A 23757-nucleotide genomic window follows, 5' to 3' on the forward strand; every position below is an offset into this window, starting at 1 on the left:
CGTAAATTTCTTTCGGTTGCCAGAAACGATTAACGAGCTCCAAGTATCTTCTCAGTCTATGCCTCCAAAGGTTTTTCGACGGCAATCAGTGAAAGTGGTGACGAAGGGGACACACGGTTATGTTAGAGGCAAAAGTTTGCCAAAGGTCATTTGGTAAGATGAGTTTAGTATACTGATCCAATGTCACAACTTCGGTTTCTTTTTTCTCCCAGCACATATTGTCCTCGTTGGGACGGCGTCCACGCGCATTGGCTAACGGGCAGACGGCCTTTGCCGTGGATGTTCGCGTAAGGAAGCGAGGGTGGGGGAAGATGCCCGGCGAAGATGGCTCGGGTATAAAGTCAAAGAAGCGCTTAAGGGAAAGGGATAGTGGTTTTCGAAAGTGAACGGAGAAGTTGGGTACGCACTTTGTGACGAGGTGGAGCAGTTGGACACCAGTGGATCGAGCCCTCAACAATGGAGAGAGGATTTCTTCTACTATTAGGTGTGTGGCCTTTTTTGTGTTTTCGAACTATTCACTCCCCGTGTGTGATTGTGTTTTACTCCTTCCGTGATTTCTGTGCTCCATTGACGAATGCACAATTATGTGCACCGATAACGCTCGCCGGTAATTCATTGTAAATTTAGGCTGTGTGATTAGCTAGGTATCAGGACTCACCCGAAAAATCACCAGTAACGTTGGAATAGTGGCCGGGTTTTGTCTCTTGATTATCTTAGTAATTTTCGCAGAATCAAAAAAGAATAATTTTGGACCGCATCGGTTAATCTGAAGGATCAATGGTTTATAATTAGCCTTAGATTAAACCCATTAACATATACGTTCGCCAGTACTTTATTGTAAATTTAGGCTCTGTGATAAGCTAGCCATCAGAATTTCCCAAAAAATTGCAAGCAACGTTAACATAGTGGCCGGGAAGTCTCTTAACTATCATAATCTCCAGCATTAATATCGGAAAGGAATAATTTCGCCCCAAAAGGTTGAGCTGAAGGATGCATGTTTTTTTATTTACAGTAGCCTACGACTAAATTTATAAAATATGTGATACTTGATGATCGATATTTGTTACTTTATCAGGAATATTTTCTCACTATGAAACTGAATTAATTACAAATTTTAGGGACCAAAAACTGATATTAGAATTTGGAACCAATCAAACTTTTACCTGAGGTTTAACACGTTAAAAAAGGCAATTTCGCCATTGCATATAGTTATCTACGATCTTTAACTAAAAACGATCAAAGATATCAGATTTTACATGACCTCGTGCAAAAAACAAAGTTCAGTCAATAATTATTTGATTGAAAAATACATGCTTAATAGAGGTAAAACGCTATTGTTGCAATCATATTACAATTTTGAGGCAAGACATTTTTGAAAGACTTTTTTAATATTCGGATACATAATCTATTATTTCTTATTTCCAAGATTGTCCCTTTCTATCTTTAGTGTTTTAAAATTCCTGAGCTATCTAAACTAGAAACAACTCAGTAATTTCATGAATGCGGAAAAGTTCGTGCACTTTTCTCCTTGCTCTTCCAATGCAAATACTCGCCGAGAAAAATACACAACTGCAGAGAAAAGTTTATCAAATCAATGCCCAATGCACAGTGAGTTCGAATACGCATCACTTCCGCTCAACGGGTCTATTACTCTGACATAAAACATATTGAAAACCCCATTTTTCACCTTTGAATTTTCAGATCAGGGTGTACATATTTCAGCATATCTTATGCTAGTAAAATTTAACCTCAGTTTTCTCATGCGTATTTTTTATATTTGAGACATTGTAAGTAAATGCTAACAACGACTTTCTACAGTTATCCCGAAAATTTCAAGGTGATAGAGTAAATTAAGATAAGCAATGCTGACAAATACGAAACGCGACCGGTCTTTTTCGTGACGTATTAGTTGTATAAAACTTACACTATCATCTTAAAATTTTCAGGGTACACAGAGTGGACACTCTTCAACATTTGCGTGTCTCTTAAATAAGAAAAGTTTGCCTCAGTATTTCCTCGTCGGTTATTATTATTTTATATTTTAGATAGAGAAAAATGTTAACACAGATGTATTTATAATGCACTCTGAACATTTGCAGACGGGAACGTAAGTTTTGAACAAGCGATACGGCTAAAAAAAAGACAGTATACGACTGATCGTCCTCTTGGAATAAATATCACTCCCACTCGCCCTATATCATTATCCTTTCACTACCTTGGTACTTATTGATAAATTCTGAAATTTTCAGTCGAGAGAGTATACCGTGTTCAACAATTGAGAGTATGTAGAGAGGCGGATTAAGTGGGGGTGCGTGGGGCCGCCTCCTCGTAATTCCTCAAAGGATAGAAAAGATGTCAATCCTTTTGGTGGATCTCCAATGCAAGTTTTTACTTCCGCAGCTCAACGAACAACTAAATGGATATTTAAAAAGACCGTGTAAAATCCCTTGTCCAAGCAGTCGCATTATGGGTGGAAGATATCACCTACCGCCAAGGCGCATAGAAGGTATCTTAAATCATCGTAATAGTAATAGCCTACAACATTCACATCATACGGAACACATATGCAAATGATAAGTGTTGAGATGAGGATGTTAGATATATCGTTCTTACAGTATGGTATCATCTTAATGTTCAGAGAGCTGAGGGTAGACTGTATTTAATATTTGATTGCATGCAAAAATTGAAAGTTTAACTTCGTTCCTTTCTAAAATGTAGACTTTTTTAATTAGAGGTGTTGAATAATGTCAACAACGCCTCGCTAAACATACAATGAAATTTTTAATTTAATGCATAAGTTTTAAACGAGAAATGCATCTCTTAAAAGACTAAATTGCGGCATGCCGAGTGACTCGTAGATGAATGTTGACATGGGCTAGCTCTACATACTCTGATATTTCCAATTTAAAAGCATAAATTTTAAACGAGAAATGCGTATCGAAAAAGACAAAATAAGACCTTTAGAGAAGGGATGTGTCGCGTTTTCTTGAGTTTTCATAACTTCCACTAGCTTAATGCTCATGCTATCTACTTGAAATGTTTAGATTGTAACGGGATAGACCGTATTTAACATTCGACTTTTAGTAAAACTTGACATTTTATCTTCTTACCTTTCTAAAATGTAAACTTTTTTATTTAGAAATGTCTATGAATGTTGGCATGGGTTAGCTCTACATGCTCTGAACTTTCCAATTTAATATCATGTGTTTCAAACGAGAAATACGTCTCGAAATAGACAAAATGCGATCTGTTGTGTAGAAGTGACACGTTTTCTTGAGCTCTTCGTAACCTCTCATGCTATCATCTTGAAATGTTTATATCGTAGAGTGACAGATCGCATTCAAAATTTGAATTTATATAAAAATTGAAATTCACACTTCTTTCTTTTCTAAAAATGAAAATTTTTTGAATAAGAGGCGTTGGAAAATGTTGACAAGAGCTAGAGCTTCACATACGCAAAAATTTTCAATCCAATAGCATGAGTTTTAAACAAGAAATGCGTCTCCAAAAAGACAATATGCGGCATGAGTGACGCGTCTTCTTGAGTTCTTCGTAAACCTGCGCCTCCCTTCCGGCCCTCTTAGATTCCGATCCCTCCGCTGCCCCCTGAGGCTCTATCCTGACCCCTCCCTCCCCCGATCGCACTCTTGCCGTTATCTCATCCACGCGCTGTACTGTCCACCCACCTTTTGTGCCGCCGCACGTGACCTCATCCCCCACCACACCGAATACTTCCTCGTATTCACTTCCTCACCATTCAATCGGCCCTTCCACGCATTAGTAAGCTCGAGAGCCATCCATGCATGCTCATTTCACTCTTCAGGATGCGTATCTACTGAGAAGATGGGGTCATTAAGGGACATAGAGCTATAGGGCTCAGAAAAGCTCCTCAGTTTACCCCCACAAAGTGATCAAGCATTAGGTTTTCTCTTCTCAATAATAGTTATTTCCGACAGAAAAACTACGGTTGACAGAGCTTAGGATCAAACAGACCTAACTAAGGAAACACTGTTTTGAGACAAATCAACTTTTAAGGTTTGGTGGTAATAACTGACTACTTTCCAATAGATTTTCACAACTTTTTCTAATATATATTATTCAAATTAAATATTAAGATATGGATGTTAGATATATCGCTCTTCTTCTAGACACGAGGTGAAACTGCAGTGGCTATAGTATAGAATTTCAACATATTTTTTCCGGTAAGCACTTTTTCATAAAGCTCTTTTAAGGAGCTTGAAGTTTTGATTAAGGACTGTATCAGGAAGTTAATTCCGTCATTTAATAGGCGGAGAAACGTCCCCATTGGAATCTATGATTATCCGTAATCAAGGAAAGAGGAATGCTGCAAAACATTTTTATTCATTTTACCATATTATTCATTTGTTTGCTCAGTATAATTAGCTATGGAAAATGAATAAAATGTCTCACTGAGGTTAGGTATGTATATAATAAAAGAATGACCGAGAGAAATTATGGTTTTAGTTGTAGGCAATAAATATTTAAGATAAAGGTAAACTTTTTTGGAGATTGTTTTAAATTATTAAATCCTAAGTAATTAAAATGAAATTTCTGATATTGTTCATTAGAATAATTACAGTTTGTACCTATCAAAAGTGAAAATAGGAGGTAATATGTCGCCAAGTAGAAACATACGACTGGCAAAGCCGTGGTTTGGTACCTCGCGGTTCTTCCCCGGTAGTTCAGTTTCTTAGCAACAGATCTATGGAAGGCTTTCAGGGAATAGGTGAGGTTATATGTAAAAAAATCAATTGATGACTGAATAATATCAACCAAGATAGAATTCGCTTCACTTGCTGTTATCCACAAAAGACCAGAAATTGTCGTGTTGTAAATAAATTACACCTTGAATTCCACTGGCCAGAGGTACGTGAAAGTAATGAGTTTGCGACTGGTAACTTACCTTGTAGTAACTTACCAAATATAATCAACACCGGTCGTAATAGTTTTATTTATGTTATGTAATTAGTATCAGAGTTCTTCAGCGAATTTATTTTTTTTAAGCGTCAACAAGTATTCTTTCTTCAATCAAAAGGCCATTGTACCATTAAAAAAATTAACATTAATGCTTTTAATTCAGCAGCCCAATTTGTGCTACTACATTCTTAATTATTCCTTCACTCTTCGGTTCATCACTGAAGTGATGCGATTAAAGGATTCAAACTGAATTAATAAAAGTTCTTAATTGGTGAGAAATAAAAATTGTTTAGGATAGTGTATTCTAAAAACTTATCAATCATAAAATAGTCCGATAAGATCCTCAAAGTAAAAAAGGGAAATCAGGTTGATTTTATAGCTGGAGTGTTGGCCTCCAACCCGATACGCCTAGGTTCGAATCCCGGCGGTAGTAGAGATTTTTCAAACACTGCCCCAGTGCCCCATCCTTGCTTGGGTGGAGAGCACTTCAAGAACAAAACTCTCTCCGTCGGATCTGGTACGGTGGTGTGTAGGTATAACATGAGCGTAGGATGGCAAGTAGAGCGAACGGAAAGCACTATTTGTGTAAGACGTTAAGCCGTGGTCCATTCGGCACATTTCCTCAAGATCAGAGTAATGCCGACGACGGGTTTCTCTCTACCCAACCTTCCCCTGCCCTTCCTTATGCCGCAAATGACCTTAACTGTTGATCGCCCCAATAACATACTCTACCCACGTAAATAACGATTTAGACGCCTCAACGATTATTATCATCAAGTGATGACCAACATGAATTTTTCCCGTCGCACAAATGGGATAGATCGCTCAGGTGTGTATAACATGAGCGCAGGATGACAGGTAGAGCTTAGCGGAAAGAACTATTTATGTAATTATTTAAAAATCTCCAAAGTCACATTTATCGGTGGAATTAAGACACTTCCTACAAATTCAATATTTGCATCTCAAAAGCTCAACTCAACTCATTATTATGCACATTCCTTCTTTAAATCAAATAATTGATATTTATCGTACTCGTAGAACAAACTTGATTAAATTACAACGGTAGATACGTAAAGACTCAAATGTGTATCCTAACGGTAGATCCATAAAAAAACTTATTAAAAAAAATTGATGTCCGCAAGTCAAAAACACAATAATGGCATGCAGGATCCACAAAAAAAATCGAACAGTTTATATTTTTCATGTTATTATAACGAACTTTAGCTTTCAAATGGCGGAAATTCTAAAATCTCGCGCGTGAAAATCTACCGGTAGAACAAAAACGTAAAAATCGTAATTCAAGAGCAAAAAGTACACTTATATGCCGGAAATTGAACCTTTGATATTTCGCGTTACATTCACAGTCGCGTTGAGGACTCGTTTTCCACGCATAACACCGCTGGGATCCCGTTTGAGAACGGGACGGCTGAGTCATTATGGAAGATGTTATGGAGGGGCGAGAAGATCCCACTATACTCGCGCGCATATCTCCGGTCTGCTCGGCGGGGACACTTTCGTTTTCGGCTTCCTGTTGGCGTAACTCAGCCGAGCGGTCACTTGGGCAGACGACCCGGAAAGACGCTCCCAGAGGAGGCGCCCAGCGGTGGGCGAGGCCTAGAGGTTCTCTCAGCCAGGGTAGGCGATTACGCTCTCCAAGAGAGAGCGATACCATACGACTATCTCGTTACATGGAAACATAAATACTGCGGCAGGGATTCTCGTGTTTCCCACCGGAATTGGTTTTCCAAGGCCGAAGTTTCGATTCTCGACTCGCGTTTCGTCATTATGTATATCATATAAGCCCACATCCGTATAAGATCATAAATTGTTTTGTTATAAGTTAAAATTATCCTTGAAAGAGATACGCAGAAGGAATGAGTTTGCAACTATCTGCTACAGTAACTTACCAGATATAATCGAAATACCGACCTTAATAGTTTTATTTGCATTTTACTTATAATTAGTATCAGCTGCCTTCAGTAAATTTATTTTATTTTTTAAATCGCCAAAAAATAATCTTTCACCAATAAAAAGGATATTCTTCCAGCAAAAAATCGTCGCACCGTCATTATATATTTCACGTATTTTTTTCATATGTAATGACGATACGCGAGTCGAGAAATTAATGAAGATCGTGTATAAAATCTCCAGTATTCCTTCTTTTATTTGGAAGTTGGCCTTAGCTTATGATAAATATATACTGCGCAGCCACTTTCAGCACTCTTGTAGGTATTTATTCTGAATCTTTACATGTTTTTTCTCTTAATTTTCTACCTTCATGTTTTTTTGTGTGGGTTGTCAGAGGCTTGTAACAAATCGTCATCACGTTAGTATCGCTATTATGATTTTAATTGAATAAATGCAAACATCATAAGTTAATATCAGCAATCTGAAGATTGACTTGACGTAGTTCTCCATTCAATTCTTCTAAATTTTCGGAACTTATATAATTATTACAATTTATAAGCTTCATCACCTACTCCATAATTCTCGTCGTCGGCCTCCCGTAGTCGTTTTTCTCTTCCACCTGATTACCGTAAAAATTTTCCATTGCACTCAAAACAATTCACTTTTCCGAGTCGAAAAATTGAATTTTAAATTTTATCAATAGATGGTGTTAGCTATGAAGCCCCAAAAAAGATTGCTCTCATCCGACCATAGTGTCTCATGATGCGAGTAAATGCGATACGAGCACTGCTTTTCGTTTAGTGCGATCAATGTTAATTCCCCAGATAAAATCGGGTCTCTATTATGCCTCCAATTATGCGAATTTCTTCTCTATCTGGCAGGGCAGACGATTATGCACTGCGATTTTCAGGATACATAACTGCAAGAATAGTAGTAGTAGCCGATAGTGCCAAAAAAAATATTCCTCTTTGGTAATAGTTATTTAAAAGGAACAACCTCATATGTAATTCCCAGCGAATGAATTCGTTATTAGGTCCATCTTTCGATGAAATGCAATAAAAATGTATTCTTCCCATATACTCAAGTATTCCCTCCGTAATATACGACTTTCATTCGTGAATAAATTAAATAAGTCAATCACTTGACCAACTTCGCCGCTTAGGAGTGTCGAAGAGCAAAGACGACTCATGTGACCGCAAAATAGAGCGATTTTCGGATTATACGCATTAAAAGGGCAAAATCTGTGATCACGTGGTGAGCTTATGGGACTGATTGACTGACCTCAGCAATAGCCGTATTTTCTATGCCCTTTATCTTGATTAGAAATATTAATTCCTTGTAAGTTCATGAGCTACAAGAAATACAGGTTTGAGGATCAAAATGCAATACATTTGTGAAGAATTACTTCGCTGACTTTTTCAATTTCTTGTAGCAATACTAAAGTTTGGGTTTCGATGTTGGTCTTAGCATTCAATTGATGTGTACCGCGTAGCCACTTTCTGCGTTCTTGTACAATTTAAACTAAGGATTTAACTGATGATAAAATGTCGTAAAGGCTGGATACCCAAGAAAAACCGTTTTCGTGGTAACTACAAACTGCAATGTTTGCGTTGCTATAGCTAACCGAGAAGTTCCGACCCCATAGTTATGGATAAAATAAAATACTTAAAATTGTCTCCCCCACCACCTCATGAAGTATTAAAGGCGCGTTAGGTTTAGATTGTTCGAGCAATCGAGAATTGATATATTTAAGAGCGACACGGAGAATCAGAGCCCCACTATATTTCCAGGTCCGACAGAAGCGATAAATTAAGAGAAATATTCTGCCGAATGAATAGATATGCGAATTCCTTTTTCTCCCGAGCCATAAAGGACTTTAATAAATGCCAGTTGTAATTTCGTTAGAGCATTTCCTTTTTATGTGTAAATGGCTGGTGTCCTAACACCCCCTGCCGCACGCCTTATAGTCGGCTTGCGGGTTAGTATGTAGATGTGCAGATTCCTCCTGAAACACCCAGTATACTCTTTATCTAACGATTTGATCGTTGGATCATTTTTCCTCATAGAATGGTCCTCCAAGATTGTTAGAACATTAATTGCGTAAGCTTGGTTTCGTTAGTAGTAGGACCCGCCCGCCTTTGTGGCGGTGCGGGATTCCTCGTCCCTCCCTTCCTTCCCTATCCCCTCCCAGGAGGCGTCGTCGGGCTCCTATCGCGGCGGCGCCTCCTTCCCTTCTCCTTCCTGTCCTCCCCCTTCTGGGTGCAGAGCTAAAAAGCTCGCGCTTATAGACCCTGCCCCGGGAGTGTATCCTCGCGAGCCCGCCCTAGGGTTTCGTTCCATTTGTATACTCTGGGCATTCGACCAACACCGAAGTCCTGACCTACGACTGATGGGCGAGGATCAGAAGGGGTCAAGAGGTTACGCGCGGGCGATGAGGCGGAAGAAAGTTTTCCCGCGTAAATATACCAACCACATCGACCGTCCGGCCAACCTCGACGGAAACGGGTGTGGGCCGCCCATCTAAAGGCGATACCTCGCCGATGATCCAGGTACGGCAACTTTCTCGCTCGGCCGAGATGGCCCGCCAAATGAATGCAGTCATGATGAGCGGGAAAAGAGAAAAAGAAAGGAATATTGTGCTAAGGTCTTAAGGTCAGGCCGACACCGGAGGCAGAGAAACGTGCTTAAGCTTACCTGCCCAGTCGGTGAGTGGCAAAAGAGACCGACTCACACGCTTTTCGTGGGGAGATAGGGGGGGAGGAGAAGGAGGGGCACCTGTTTTTGGGGGGTCTATACTATATTTTCAGGTGAAAGCTTCGAAACGGAAGAATGTGGTCTTTGAAAGTGCGAAAGGCTTCGGGTGGACATGAGTAAAAAAAAAAGATGGGTCTTCTTCGAAATTATTGCCCGCCGATAACGTCACCCTTAATGGGTTAGGAAATAGATGAGCTGGAATCTTTGAGTTGATCATCGCAAAGGGAGACAACTCACGAAACACTCTATTTCTCACCGAGGACGTTCCGGGAGAAAGTTGCTTCTCATCACTGGAAATGCGAATAAGCTTACAGCATAGGAACCAAATCAAATGATGCAATCACTAATTATAATAAATCGCAAAAAAAAAGAATTTATGTACCAGGAAATACGAACTTCGCATGAAGACGAAAGCTGATCGGTTATCAGATACCACAAGGCCGTGTGAATCCAAAACCTTCGGTGAAAGGTACTCTTTTCGGTGCTATATTGAATGATGCAACGATGGAAAGTTCATTTTTATCTAAAAATATCAATCAATAGTTTTTTACTTGAATCCCGTCTTTAACTCCAAACTACAGTCGCGTAACAATAAAATGCCAATTATGGTCTTTGTGCTTACTATGGGCGCAACACTAAGCATTAACAGTTACGGTGAATTCCATGTCATAAAAAAGTCCATTTCTTTAACAGATGCACAATCCTAACTTCCAAAGAGTCAAATGCAGAGTTGAGCGCATGTGATGTCTTTATATTTTATTTGACGCGTATTTTGTCTTTCCTCGAGTTGAGGCTCTTAATCAATTTGAGCTGACATTGAGAAATTTTCTATGGAGTATGCTCGCTGAAAAGTGCTAAAAGCGTTGGAGATTAATTTCCTCTCAAAAAAATAGTCAAATTTAAGGAGGAGGTAGCATTTTTATTACTGGTAGAACGAATGAAGAAGATGATACTCAAGCAGGCGATAAAAATTATGCTTAACCCGCCGAATTGCGTCAATTTAGTCCAGGATTTCTCATCTCATGTCGCCGTTGACACCATAACTTACTTTGATGATTTAAGACGCGATTATCGGCATTAAATGCATAACTTACGGTATAGCCTTGGCAAACCATTTCCCGGCTTTTCGAAGGTCATTCGCAAGTCATGTTTTCCTCATTGAATGCAATAAAACTTTACACGGAAAAAATTACAGGTTACTCGGAAAAACCTTTCTATTAGCAATATGCATTATTAATGTATTTGTGTATTCTGAATAATGTACCTTGTAAGCAATAATTAAAATAGGAAATATATGATATCGATAAAATTTCTTTGACGACGTACCTAAAATAGAGCATTCCAATGCCGTTAACATAGTTTAGAGAACAGTTTTTTTAATCAAATTATTTCCCAAATTTTTTTAAGTAGAGTGTGTGGTGTGAGGTGTAACTTGACCTTTAACATTATTTACATTAAAAGCTGTGAAAAATATCACCAGGGCCGAGCGTGTAACCATGACCTTGGCTTTCCAGGTCTAAGGGGAAACTAATGCGCAACCAATGATAAAAATACTCGACGAACTTAATTCTTAAAGCTATACGTCGCGACGCGTCAACAACTAGATTCCCAGTCTAAGGGGAGTTCATGGTAACTGATTTAATTTTACAACTTCGTAAGTTTCAGCTTGAAAATTACCACGTAGTAACGCTATCAGTCCAGTACAAGTGCACTTCGGAGATAATATAGCTTATTATAGCCACCAGTGGTCTTAAATTTCCGATCGCTTTTGATTTTTAAGTAAATTAATTAAATTCACTTTCAGGTTGAAATATTTCAGTGACCTACAGGTAATTTACATCGATGTGTTGAAGAAATCGGTTGATTATCAAGCCATATTTGTAATAGAAATGGTCGGTGGGACGTAGTTGACCAAGTAACGACATAGAGTACTTACCAAGTAATCATAACACATCAGCCTTTAAGAGACATATTTTAGTCGAAAGTTTTCAAGCCAACTATCAGCATTTTTGGTACAAAATAATGCTATCACTTCCTTAGTCTACTTGGTTATTATATCAGGATTTTCTGTGTATGGGCCATTACTATCAAGATGTCAAGTTATTGAATTGGACTTTTCCCATATCTCAATACTTAAATCACGAAATACAGACCGTGTGAAACCAATGAGAGTAGGCTGATATCTCGCATTTCTTCATATCACATTGACTTTATATACCACTCTGTTCCAAAGAAGCGCTTTCTTTGAAAAAGATACGTAATACTTATAGCCGCCGATTTAACTACAACAGCCGGGTTACCTCATCTTCCTCCATACTTGAGAGAATCCAACTCGAGGTTTTATCACGGAACAAGCAGATTCTAGGAAACAAAGACTCATTTCACTCACTTCATTTACATATTATATGGTCTGAAGGTGCGTAAAGGACATTAATTTTAGTAAGTATTGATAGTCATTACTTTTGATAAACAACCCCAAAAAAGTATTGGCTTTCTTTAGTTTATATCAACGGTATTCGCCGTAATCGGCGGATTTTGCATGGTTAATTTTAAAGGAGAATCAGGATAATTATGGGAATAAATGTGATACGGGATTTCTAGTGTTTGCGCCCAAGTTTAACTGTTAGAATTCTCGCTAAAGGCAGAGAATTACCTCCTAAATGTACAACTATGTTTGCATTGTGGATGGACGCCACTAATATGCACGAATAAGAGGTCTAATTCAAGAGTATGTGGGTAAATAACTGATATAATAGGTGCTTAAATAATTACATTGTCTATTCTTCCCGTGTGGAGGCAACGCAGAGGTGTGTGAACCGTGTGCCTGCAAGACATGGTCCCTTGCTTCATTCGACTCCGTATCAAAGGTTCACAAAGAGAATTTTATTTCAGACACTCGATAGCGTTCTGTTGTTTACCTTCCAATTTAAAGTTAAAACAACGCTTAAAAAATTATCCACCCTAACACGCTATAAAGAATCACTCCTGTACAACCTATTTGTCTTTTTTGTGATGTTTTACTCTATTAAAACTAACGCCATCATCATGAAATTTTCAGTGTAGGTACAAAAACTAGACCGTTGACAACCATTTCCTGCATCGCAAATGTAAAAAAATACCCCTGAAAAAATATAGAAGTAAAGTTTGCAAATTCGAGATGCAGGCCAAATAAGACAAGGGTTTGATAAAAATCACCAGAAAATACTAATATGATAGCTTTAGTATTTAAAGAATAATTTGTCACGAAAATATACTGGTTTAGAGTAAGCGATCCTCCTCTCAAGAGCAGATCTCACCACGTCGATGTTTACCTTTAAATACTCGCAAGGGCTGAGAGCCAACAATTTCTCACTCCACTAACCCACCACGCCCATTCTCAAAAGTCAGAAAGAGAACTTCGGTGCTCTGCCAACGTCCGCTATGAAGACGTTAACTTTCCAATCCCGAAACATATCGAAATCCCACGGTATTCGAAATGCGTTCGTTAAGGATTTCATTGTCCGGGCTCGTGCCGGTCACTCGAGCCTCCAATCATACCGGAATTTCAAAACAATCGAACAATATTTCCGCGGCAAGGGGGTCCCGCCCACCTCTTCCCCATTAAGCCGAGCGGCATGCATATCTCCAGCATCTCGATCGCTCGCTTCCTTCCTCGCGGCCGGACGTATAAGAATGCATAACTCAGCGGCAGCCGCAGAGGCCTTGCGAAACGATCCCTTTGTTTCTCACGGCTCGCAATGCAGTGCCTCTTCCCACTCGGGATCATCCTTCTTTGCTGGGCTTATCAGACGTCCGGAAGATCCCGGACATGCCCTATAATACAAACTTTTGTCCGTCGTCCAGGCAGTGGGGTAGCCAGGAATTTTGCTCGGGGGAACCAGGGAGGAAAATTTTTGAAAAACAGGGTGCCAGGGTTTTAAACTAATATTAACACTTTTTATAATCGAAAAATTTTCATTTTTTAAAGAAATCTTTTATGATTTGATGATTTTTCTGTATTTTTTTCTTTTATGAAGCAAATTAATTGTGTTTTTATATTTCGAAGGGTGGGATTCCGGACCCCCTGGACCTCCCCCCTAGCCTCGCCACTGCGCCTAGGAGGAATTTGGAAATAAAATAAAACGTGTGCAATTTTCAAAACACAAAAAACATTCAAGAGCACAGACATTCATTCAGACGAATACCTATATCACTTCTCTTTACGAATATATCGATATTTATGTTACGTTGTAATAGTTGTTTATGGTGAGAAAATTCTGTGCTTACATTATCCTATGCGTTGGTGGAAAAAATACTCCGTCCTTGTCTGATATTCAGGGCTCTTGCTGCTAGAATGTTAAATGATATGTTTACCTTTTACTACCGAGTATAACTTTAAGTGAACTATTTTCATTGTTCCCTCTGGAGTAAGATATAATGAGTAAAATTAAATTAACACTTCTATTCTCCACTTAAATTTATAAAAGATTATTTAAAATGCATGTGTTTAGAAAAATGAATCTGTTTCATATTGAAAAATTATCTTGGAGACCTCAGTGAGCATACTGAGTGATTAAATTCGTGAGATGACATTCACCAAGAATATCTACTGTGAATAATTATCTCAGGGACGTCGATCTGTGATTCGTTTTTAGAAGCTCCTTCCATTAAGCGGCCGGTGACTTGTTCCTTATGCGATGAAATCAGAGAGGGTTACATAAAAATTTAAGAGCTATCAAATAAGTAAATGTGTAGTTTAGTTATATATAGAGTGTAAGTAATCGATTAAAAATTATTCCTACCCTCACCTATTCATACCAACCTTAACAGCAATGAGTGAGTAATAAGGTAGGAACTATTTAAACCTTAAACTGCTGCAAGCTCAATAGTTGAATTACACAAGAGGTATAAAAACGAAAGGTCGTGAAAAATGCAAACAAAGAGATTTTTTCGTGTACCTGGGTTATCACTCTTTTATTTCCCTGAAGTGCTCATCATCCCCCTTAAGCTTATCCCGATAAGAAACCTGATGATAGCATCTCCCCATTCCATACGTTTAACGCGAATCATTCTGGAATCTAAAATTTCCAATAAATAAAAAAACTCACCTCTTTCCATTACTAGCTTTTTTGGTATCTAATAAGCTATATTTTCATTCATTACGTTGATTTTTTGTGCTTACTACAAGCTACCCCTTTTGTCCGTCCTTCCTGACATATTTTACTAAATATTTTATTCCATGACTTTCAATTTGGTAACCCCACGTCGTAAACACACTTTTATAAGACAACCCATCCAAATGTCTACGGAGCATACCCTTCCAATGACACCCCTGATTTCTCACAATTTGTCAGAATGTCTTAATGTTCAAAACATCTGTTCCCTCATTTTGTTAAAATCTTTCGTTGATTCATTTCAGGAAGCATCGTTGCCTTGGCGATAGCGGCTTCCGCTAGCGCCCAATTGGATCCGGAATATCAAGGGGGAGAGGAACAGCAACTGCAACAACAGGGACTCTCCCAGGAAGGATTACAATACCTGCCGGGGGAGAACGGCAGGAGGAGGAACGGCCGCAGAAAAAATAGCGCCCGTCGTCCAGGGTCCAGGAACAGGGGTCCCGCGCCAGGATCTTTCCCTGGAGACGGGCAATTCTCATCCCCGGGGACGGAGCAGCACCAGCACCTCCCACCGGCCCTGCCGGAGCAGTTCGCGGGAGCCCTAGACGGAGAGTCGGGCGCGGCGCCCGGAGAGCCGGGGATCGACTACCCAATCTACTCCCACATTCCGGTCACGTCGTTCAGCTGCGAGGGAAAGATTGCCGGTGAGGAAGGGTAGGGTGGTGGCATGAGGTGTTGGCTGGATGTCGAGGTCTCGCGGTGAGAGAATACCTACCTGCCGGGAATTCGGGACGCGTGGCGTCTGGACGGAGGGGAGGCTCCCAGGAAAACGTCCGTGCTCTTATGACGAGTAATACCCAATTGTTTGTATTCCGGCTGTCCCGAGACCTATTGTATCATCGTCTGGGTGGAGTGATGAAATTGGATATGACGTGACATTAAGTGGGTAGCCTCTCAACAGTGGCGGCACGTGACTGATATTCACCCCTTTCTAATTTCATTTCACTTGGGTTTAGTCACCAGCGTAAAATGGGAAGGGACAAAGGTTCGCGCCCGTTAGAAATAATTGGCATCAAATGATGTTGGTTCATTTAAATGCGAATTACTTCGTGCAATATACACACTGGGATCTCTAAGATCATTATCCAACATGCTCAAGATTCATTTTTCAAAACAAAAAAATTTAAACGAACGTGGAGAATAAAAGTGATACTTTAATTTTACTCATTATGTTTTATATCGGAGAGACTGATGAAAATAATTAATTCACTTAAAAAGATATTCTGCAGTGAAAGCTAAAAATGTTATTTCAGGGTCTAGCAGCAAGAGTCCTAAATTCAGAATAGACGAAGCATTTTTTCCACGAACGGATAGTATTATGTAAACACAGAATTTTCTCACAGTAAAAAAAGCTACCATGATACCTATATCGCGAAGGGAGGAATCAATTTGATTAAAATTAACACACGTCAGTCACGAGTGACACTGACCGTAAAATTTTTACCCGAGTCATTCATAATAAAAGACTGTGAAATCGGTTTCATACGGCCCCCTATGCTCGAAAGAAGATACTGACACATATGCATGAACACGCTCAGTGTCTCAGTTGTGTTCGTTCCTCAAAAGACATAATAAAGAAGTTACCCTCTACTTTTTATGCTGAAATGGCGCAATTTAGAGTCCTCAGCAGATGTCGGACGCATCTCTCCCAGGAAAAAAAATTTGATTGCCCATTAACTTAAGATTCACTGCAGACGCTCTTCCGCCTCGGCTTAGACGAGTAAACTAGGAAGAAGGTAGGCCAAGAGAAGTCGGAATACCGAAACAAAATGATCACCATCGGGCAAGAATGCCATTTACAAGCGCAGACGATGCTGAATCGCAAAGAGCTCTGAGCAGTGAAAGTGAAGGACTCTCGAGAGAAAGTACTCGTGCATCATTACGTACGAAATCACCTTCATACGGCTAACCTAGGTTGAAATCACATATGCTCCCCATAATAGCAATCCTTCTCCACTTCCATAAATGGAATTATGTCATAAGCGGTTATTCAATTGACCTTGACGAGAGGTCATGAAGGGATAGTTTCTTCAATGGGTTCGGCCGACTTCAGAGACGAATTCATCTAGACTTAGGGATTTAACATTTGCTTCACTGACGTGTTATAGAAATAAAGTAGTACATTGTGATGATTTATTGATTTATCATAAATTAAGCAAAACTTGTGATCTATTACATCACACTTATTAGGTGGCTAAGCGAGTGAAGGGAAAAATTAAATCTTCTGGAGATATTAATTAGGCTAACATATTTCGGTATCGCAAAGCGAGGCAGTAGCTGGTATGTATAGGAAGTCTTACACGTGAAATATTTGGCGTCACGACAGAAAGACAGGTGCGTAGATAAAGGAAGAATCTTAATCCAACGCATAGTGTCTTTTACTTTCATTTTTTTAGAAACGCCACATGGTTTAACGTCGACGGTGATATATTCTACCACATTAGAAAGATCTTTTTCTTTCTCGCAGTAAAGTATGTTACCGATATCGTTAACCTCTTTCTACAGCAATTATCAGCCGTAATGTTAATCCAATATCCCTTTCCCCTACAGTCGATGAAAGTAGCCTCTCGTAGAAGTGTGGAAAGAAATAACGAAATTTGTTCTCTTCACGCAAGCAGCTTAGAGGTGACATTTTTCGCACCTTTCCTGAAGGGTATAAATTTATTTGTCGTAATGTCTATTAAAAATTTAGCGATAGAGATATGAAGGAAAATTATTTCCAGTTTGCGCTCTTAGAATAAACCTTCAGGAAGAGGAGCAAGAGTCATTACCATTAAAATAATTCGGATCCTTCGCCACGACTTTCTTTGATTCAATAGCTGGATAAAATTACGATGGATATGATTAACACGAACACAATTAAATCTCTGAATTAGATAGAGATTTCACTTTGTGCATTCCAAACTTATTTTTCGACCATAGTTTCAACACAATGTTCCATTGTCAAAGTACCTGGAGAAATCCATGGTTTCTACACAATGAGTCTAAATCATAGTATGTGTAGGCATTGTCATATATGCATGAGGCTTGATAATGTCGAAGAAAGTCGAAGCCACGATCGAATATAATGAATAAGAAAGTACGGCATTTATATTATGCCCAATTATGTGACAAGTTTGTTAAAAGTCTCATAGAATTAGGTCCATACCTAGAAAAAAACATCAACTGCGATTTCACCAAAAATAAAAGTGGCGGAGGGGTTAAGTTTTCGCCTGCCAAACTAGAGGTCGCGGGTTCGAGTCCCACCAGGGTAGGTTGTCCCTATCCAAGGCATGGTTGTTTGTTCATGTGTAATTGTTGAACTATTGAATGAGTCCCGATATAAAAGGCCATTATGCGCTGTTTTCGGTGGTATGTAAATAAATAAAATAAATAATAAAACTTATTTCACTTCATCAGAAACCAAATTCTACTCCAAATGTTCAAGTAGAATTCTCTCAATTCATTACGAATAAACAAGAAAACAAACATATCACTATCCCACCTGAGTAAAATCCAAGAGAAAAGAAAAATAACAATGTAAGTACTCATGAATCAGGTAACCAAATCTCCACTTGCATTGCCAGATGCTACCAACCATGCACTGCTTTGGGAAAACATCTTTGGAGGGATAACGACAAAATTGGGTTTATGCCGGCACAGCCAAATGATTTTTATAGCATATTTTATCGTTGATACACATAAATTTGGCCCACTGCGTAAAGGAGAGAAAGCAAATGTGAGAAATGCCAAATAATAAGAGAGAATGAAATAGCAATATCATTAAACATAGTCATCTTCCCTGGAATGTTCTTTTTACGAATATTGAAGTAAAATCCAAGAAGAATTAACGTTTGGAAAACTATGGCGGTTTCCATTCTTTACTTGCTAAATCACACGTAATTATATATCAAAAGCCATTCCTCTGATGATTTCTCTGAGAAAAATTTATTCCTTCTCAAAGGTGTAAAAAAATATGCATGAATTGATTTATTTTGACTTTCTCTTACTTATTCTCCCAAAATCGTAATTCAATAAGTACAGTAAATGGGAAATTGCAGCGATTTATCCATTGATGGAACATCATACTGACTTTGTTGATAATTCGTCGAAGAATGGTTTTTACTTCACCTTTCTTACGACGCAAATCGCTGAAAATGAAACATCGCTTCCGCCAGAGGGAAGGTGACGCGCTCTTTGGTCATGAAAGAGAAAGTCTTCAAATAATTGATCGCTAGTCAAAAATTATCGTCCACATGTGACCTACAGGTGTCGATTCCGATTGCATGATTGTTCTGAAAGCTTTTAAGGAGAAATTTATCAACGCTTAATTTTCCACTAGCAGCCTATCATCAGGCCTTGTACCGACCAAGCTCCTAAAGCTTACGCCTAACTCACGAAAACTGAACTTAGGGTGACTTTGAGTGAATTTGGAGTTGAGAACTTGAATAAAGCGAGGGCAATATGTAAATAACTTGAAGTGTCTCTCCAAACAATTTTAAGCCTAACTTTCTCTTAATTCAAGCCAATCGAAAAGTAGATGGCAACGCCTACCGATAGCCCTAAAATTATTAGTCTACAAACGTCGATTGCATTATTGATTCGAGGCTGGATGTAATTGGCGTTCCACTTATTTCTCCAATTAAAATTTCAATTGATGGTCTGGGTCGTAGAAATCCAAGTTTCGCCAAGGCACTGCTAATGTTACGAACACATACTAAGCATCTCACTCCTAAGCATTTATCCACGACGACTTAAATATACACTTTTATGAGAAATAATTAATTGTATCAAAAAATGAGCGGTTCCATTAAATTTTAGACAGAAAACAGCATCTGCAGATGACTCATCGTATATAAATCTTGGTCTCCTAATATATAATGTATTCATAAAATTAATTTCTTTCCATACTCCGTCACTTATAAATAGAAAATATTCCATTCGATATTTGACTTAAAAACTATAGCTGCCTAGATTGTGATATTTTTTAATCCCACTCTTTTCTTTCACAGGATACTACGCTGATCCGGAGACACAATGTCAAATCTTTCACGTGTGCACACCTGGTGGAGCCACCAGTAACTCCTTCATTTGTCCCAACGGAACTCTGTTCAACCCAGCAGTTCGGACATGCGACTGGTGGCCTGCTGTTGACTGCGGAGCCTCAACCGAGAGCCTGCGATTGAACTTCGTGGAAAAGAGAGCGAAGGACAAGTCTCAAGCGACTCAGTCTCTACTTGGTGGACCCGGGACGAGGATAAAACCTCAACGAACTCACAACAGGCAGCACAACCAGGGGTTCCAGCAAAAATTCACGAACGAAGTCTTATCTCAGGACACGAACCAGGAAACAGGAAGGCAGTCCTTCAAGTCTCACCAGCCGGAACAGATCCCGCAAAGCAACGTGGGATCCATTCCGGTCCAGCAGCCGCAAACCGCTGGCAATGATAAATACGCTATCACGTATGAAAATCGTCAAGACCAAAACACCGTCGCCCACGGTGGACGGAACCCAGCCGTAAGAAGGAGACCACCAGGCTCGAAACGATTCCCAAACCAATCCTTGAAGAGAAACCAGTACTTGAGAACAACCACACCTTCTGCCTTTACCGCCGGATCGCCAACTGTGGGAGAAATCTATAACCCACAAGTCACTACTCAAAGGACTACCGCCAGCGGAAACTTTAACTTGCCTCAAAGGAGTCATACCGTTACTCGTTTTGACATAACGAGCGAGACACTCGACTTCCCTTCTTTCCGGCATACACCTAGCACGACAACTTATCGCACACCCACGGTCCAAAGTACATATGAGCCTGTATTTTCCACGACTAAAGGTACTACTCGTAATAGGATCTCGCGTCCAAAGCCGCAAAGATTACCTTCCACGGTTCAAGTCACGCAACCATCTTATGATGGAACAGTGGCAAACGTTGAGACGAGTACTATTACAAGAGCGCGTAAGCCAACGAGAATCGTGACTCAAGCCCCGTCAGTTGATAGGTCCCCAATCGCGGTTCAACCGATCAACGTTAGATTTAGACAGCCTCCCAGCCTTCGAGTACCTTCTACAACCAACGAACCTATCCAAATCTCACTATCATCCCCTCATCCGACCGCTGAAGTCCCCTACTCGGTCGTAGTGACGACACCAAGTGCTGAACATTTCTCTGTTACACCTGTAACCAGCGAGCAGCCATTGGAGAATTCTATATTTCAGAATAGTCCCACCTTTGCAACTTTCGTTGAAAATCCAAGTCCTGTGCGACCCATTGTCGTTGCTTCGCCGCAACCAGCCGTCGCTCCGCAAAAGAAACTCTTTCCATCAGGATTCATGGCCCCTCAACCTGTCTTAGAGAGCTTTGAGCCTCTAACAGCAGGAGACGACGTACCTTCTCAATCTAACTCTGCCGGTAACATAGACACTTCGGAACTAGAGACAAGGGGTGGGTTTACTCCATCGTCTGGTGCCAGTTTCGCACAATCTTTTGCAGGGTCTACGGCGGACCAAGGTACTTCCCCTGCGGGGGGCGTAAGCATTGCGCAGTCTTTTGCCCAAAGTGGTGCCTTCTCCGGGGATTTAAAATTCTCCGATCGAGATGACTTCCCCTTTTTCGCGGGTCAAGCTGGTGGAGACAGCCCCAATGTTTTAGGATTCGAAGAGCCTCAGAGCAGCGAGAAAGAAGCGCCCAATCTATCATCTGAAAATACTAACTTCGGACCGTTTACATCATCTTTCGCGCAGTCCTTCGCCAGCGCGGACTCGTTCGCTTCGGGTGATGGGTTCCAGCAAAGCGTCCCAGTTTCAAGTACAACGCCGACAAGTCCTCCTCCAAAAGCAACGACATTCCGTCCACTGAATATAGTGACCGTGAAAGCCAGCCCTAAACCAACTACAACCACTATTAAGCCAGTTTACACACCCACAGTACCTCAGACAACTGCAAGGCCGACAACTCATCCACCTAAAAAGTTTGCGACCACCACCACAACGACGACAAGGCCAAGTACCTCAGTCACAGCACCGACAACCACCACCGTGCGTACACCGCCAACACCACGCCCGATTTCATCTACCACAGCCTCATTCCAAACCACCACAACCAAGAAGCCTAAGGGGTTTTACATAACACTAGCCCCACCGAGCAGGCCGAGCACGGTTCAACAATCTCTAGACAAAGACAAAGCACCTAAAGATAATTCCATCTCATATCCTAGCAGCACTTACTATCCAACTCCTACACAATCACCCCCCACGCCTCAATTCTCACCCTCACTGTTTTACCCGCCAACAAGGTCTTCGCACATCAACGTAGTACCCAACTCCTATTTTAGAGCGTCCACGAGAACTCAATATTCCCCGGGTAGCTTAGTCGGTGCATCTCCGGTGATAACATCTTCAGGCACGGTCTCCGGCTCGGATGCAACCGTAAACATAGTAGACACGCCCATCAAGAGCACTTCGTTTGAAATTAAAACTGTTCAAGATGGCCAGAACGGTTCAGGTTTTACGCTAAGCCCACCCTCGACCTACGCTTATCAATCTCAGGCATCATTCGATTATCAGCCAGATCAGTCCAATCAACGGAATGAGACGGGTAAATCAACGACGACCTCCGAACAAACATACCAGGGAGCAACTGAACCACCTTTTGTCATTCAAAAATCGGTCGAGTTATTCGCATCGCATGAAGTGGCTTACCATCCCTCCGTTTTCTCACAGACATCCTATAGCCTTAGCTCGTTACAGGGAGATTACAACACAGGAAGAGCCGACCAGATTGATTTTCAGCCACCGCCTTACATTGAACCATCACCAAACGCAAGAGGATTTGGCAACTGGAATCTAAATGATGCTGATGAGAAGAGGATATCAGAGAATTCCTGAGAAAGAATATATCGTGTGAATTTGTGATGAGTATGATTGCTATGTGGCCATTTCTGAATTCGAAGACACTTTCAAAAAGTCATGAGTTTAAGTACATGGCGCGCTCAACTTCAAGCATGACGTTTTCATGCAATGACTGACACTTTTCACGATTTGCGTTCTGGTCCTATGGGGCGGCTTTGCATGAAGCATGGCTGAAGGTAGCATCTCAGCGAGCAAATCAGTGAAATACATATTTAGGGTGAGTGGTTGATTTTAAGTCACTCAAAATATTATTAGAAAGTGTACAAATGTGAGCTGCAAGAAAGACTAATAATTTCTTAAGACTTTGACCATTTTTTCATGTTCTCTATGCACCGAAGTGTCAATACCTCAAGTATTATGAGTAATAACTAGTGATTTTCTTATAGATGAATTATTAATGATTTCTGACATTCAATTGCGTGCATACTTATGAAAACCATGTGGCATCAAAAGATGCATTTCGACCATGAAGGTCCCGACGAAACGAAGAGCCTATTTTTATAGCCATTGTGGAATGTAAGAAAAGAAGTATGAGGCCATCATCTCATTTAAAACCGTATATATCATCTACTCTACTTTACCTGTGATATTTATGGTATGTTACTCATTTTTGTATTCTTGTATGCATACGATTACTTATTATATAATAAATGAATCTTGTTAAATCGAAATTTGTTTAATTTCAAAAACCGAATATATAATTATTTATTTCAAAACGATGGCATTCCACCAAAAGTTTAGATAAATATATCCTTCCCATCAGTAGTGTCATGGTGCCGGAACGCCGTTCCAGCTCTGGTTAACAAAAGACATAATAGTCAAGTGACACTTTTACCAATTTTATTGCCACAATATTTCTAATATAGGCATTCGTGACAACAACAAAAATGCAATAAAATGTAAATAATAACTTGTAAAAAAACACACAGAGTAATATTTCACTTAAGTTAAAAAAAAAAGTTAAGGAAAGTGCGTTCCGGCACTGCTAATTTTGCCATGACGTCACTGCTTCCCATAGCAGATTAATGCAGAAGATGCAAGAGGATGGAGTAGGGCAGAATTTTCTCTTGTAAAGGCTCGCGATGTATCACCTACGGCCTAACACGTGGA

General features: G+C 40.0%; 1 protein-coding gene across 1 annotated transcript; it reads left to right on the plus strand.

Moving 5' to 3' along the window:
- The first annotated feature begins 326 nt into the window (after positions 1–326).
- LOC124157285 (mucin-5AC-like) lies at positions 327–23312 on the plus strand. The gene is made up of 3 exons (XM_046531880.1): positions 327–484; positions 14999–15400; positions 19748–23312. Exons 1-3 carry the CDS (start codon positions 457–459, stop codon positions 22621–22623), a joined length of 3306 nt encoding a protein of 1101 aa, XP_046387836.1. The 5' UTR covers positions 327–456; the 3' UTR covers positions 22624–23312.
- The last annotated feature ends 445 nt before the right edge of the window (positions 23313–23757 follow it).

The sequence above is a fragment of the Ischnura elegans genome, chromosome 4, assembly GCF_921293095.1.
Source record: "Ischnura elegans chromosome 4, ioIscEleg1.1, whole genome shotgun sequence".
Classification (NCBI taxonomy): Eukaryota; Metazoa; Arthropoda; class Insecta; order Odonata; family Coenagrionidae; genus Ischnura; species Ischnura elegans.

Coding starts and splice junctions, on each gene's coding strand:
- LOC124157285 (XM_046531880.1), top strand. CDS start 457: ATGGAGAGAGGATTTCTTCTACTATTAG. Junction 485..14,998: donor AGGATTTCTTCTACTATTAG/GTGTGTGGCCTT, acceptor GATTCATTTCAG/GAAGCATCGTTGCCTTGGCG. Junction 15,401..19,747: donor CTGCGAGGGAAAGATTGCCG/GTGAGGAAGGGT, acceptor TTTCTTTCACAG/GATACTACGCTGATCCGGAG.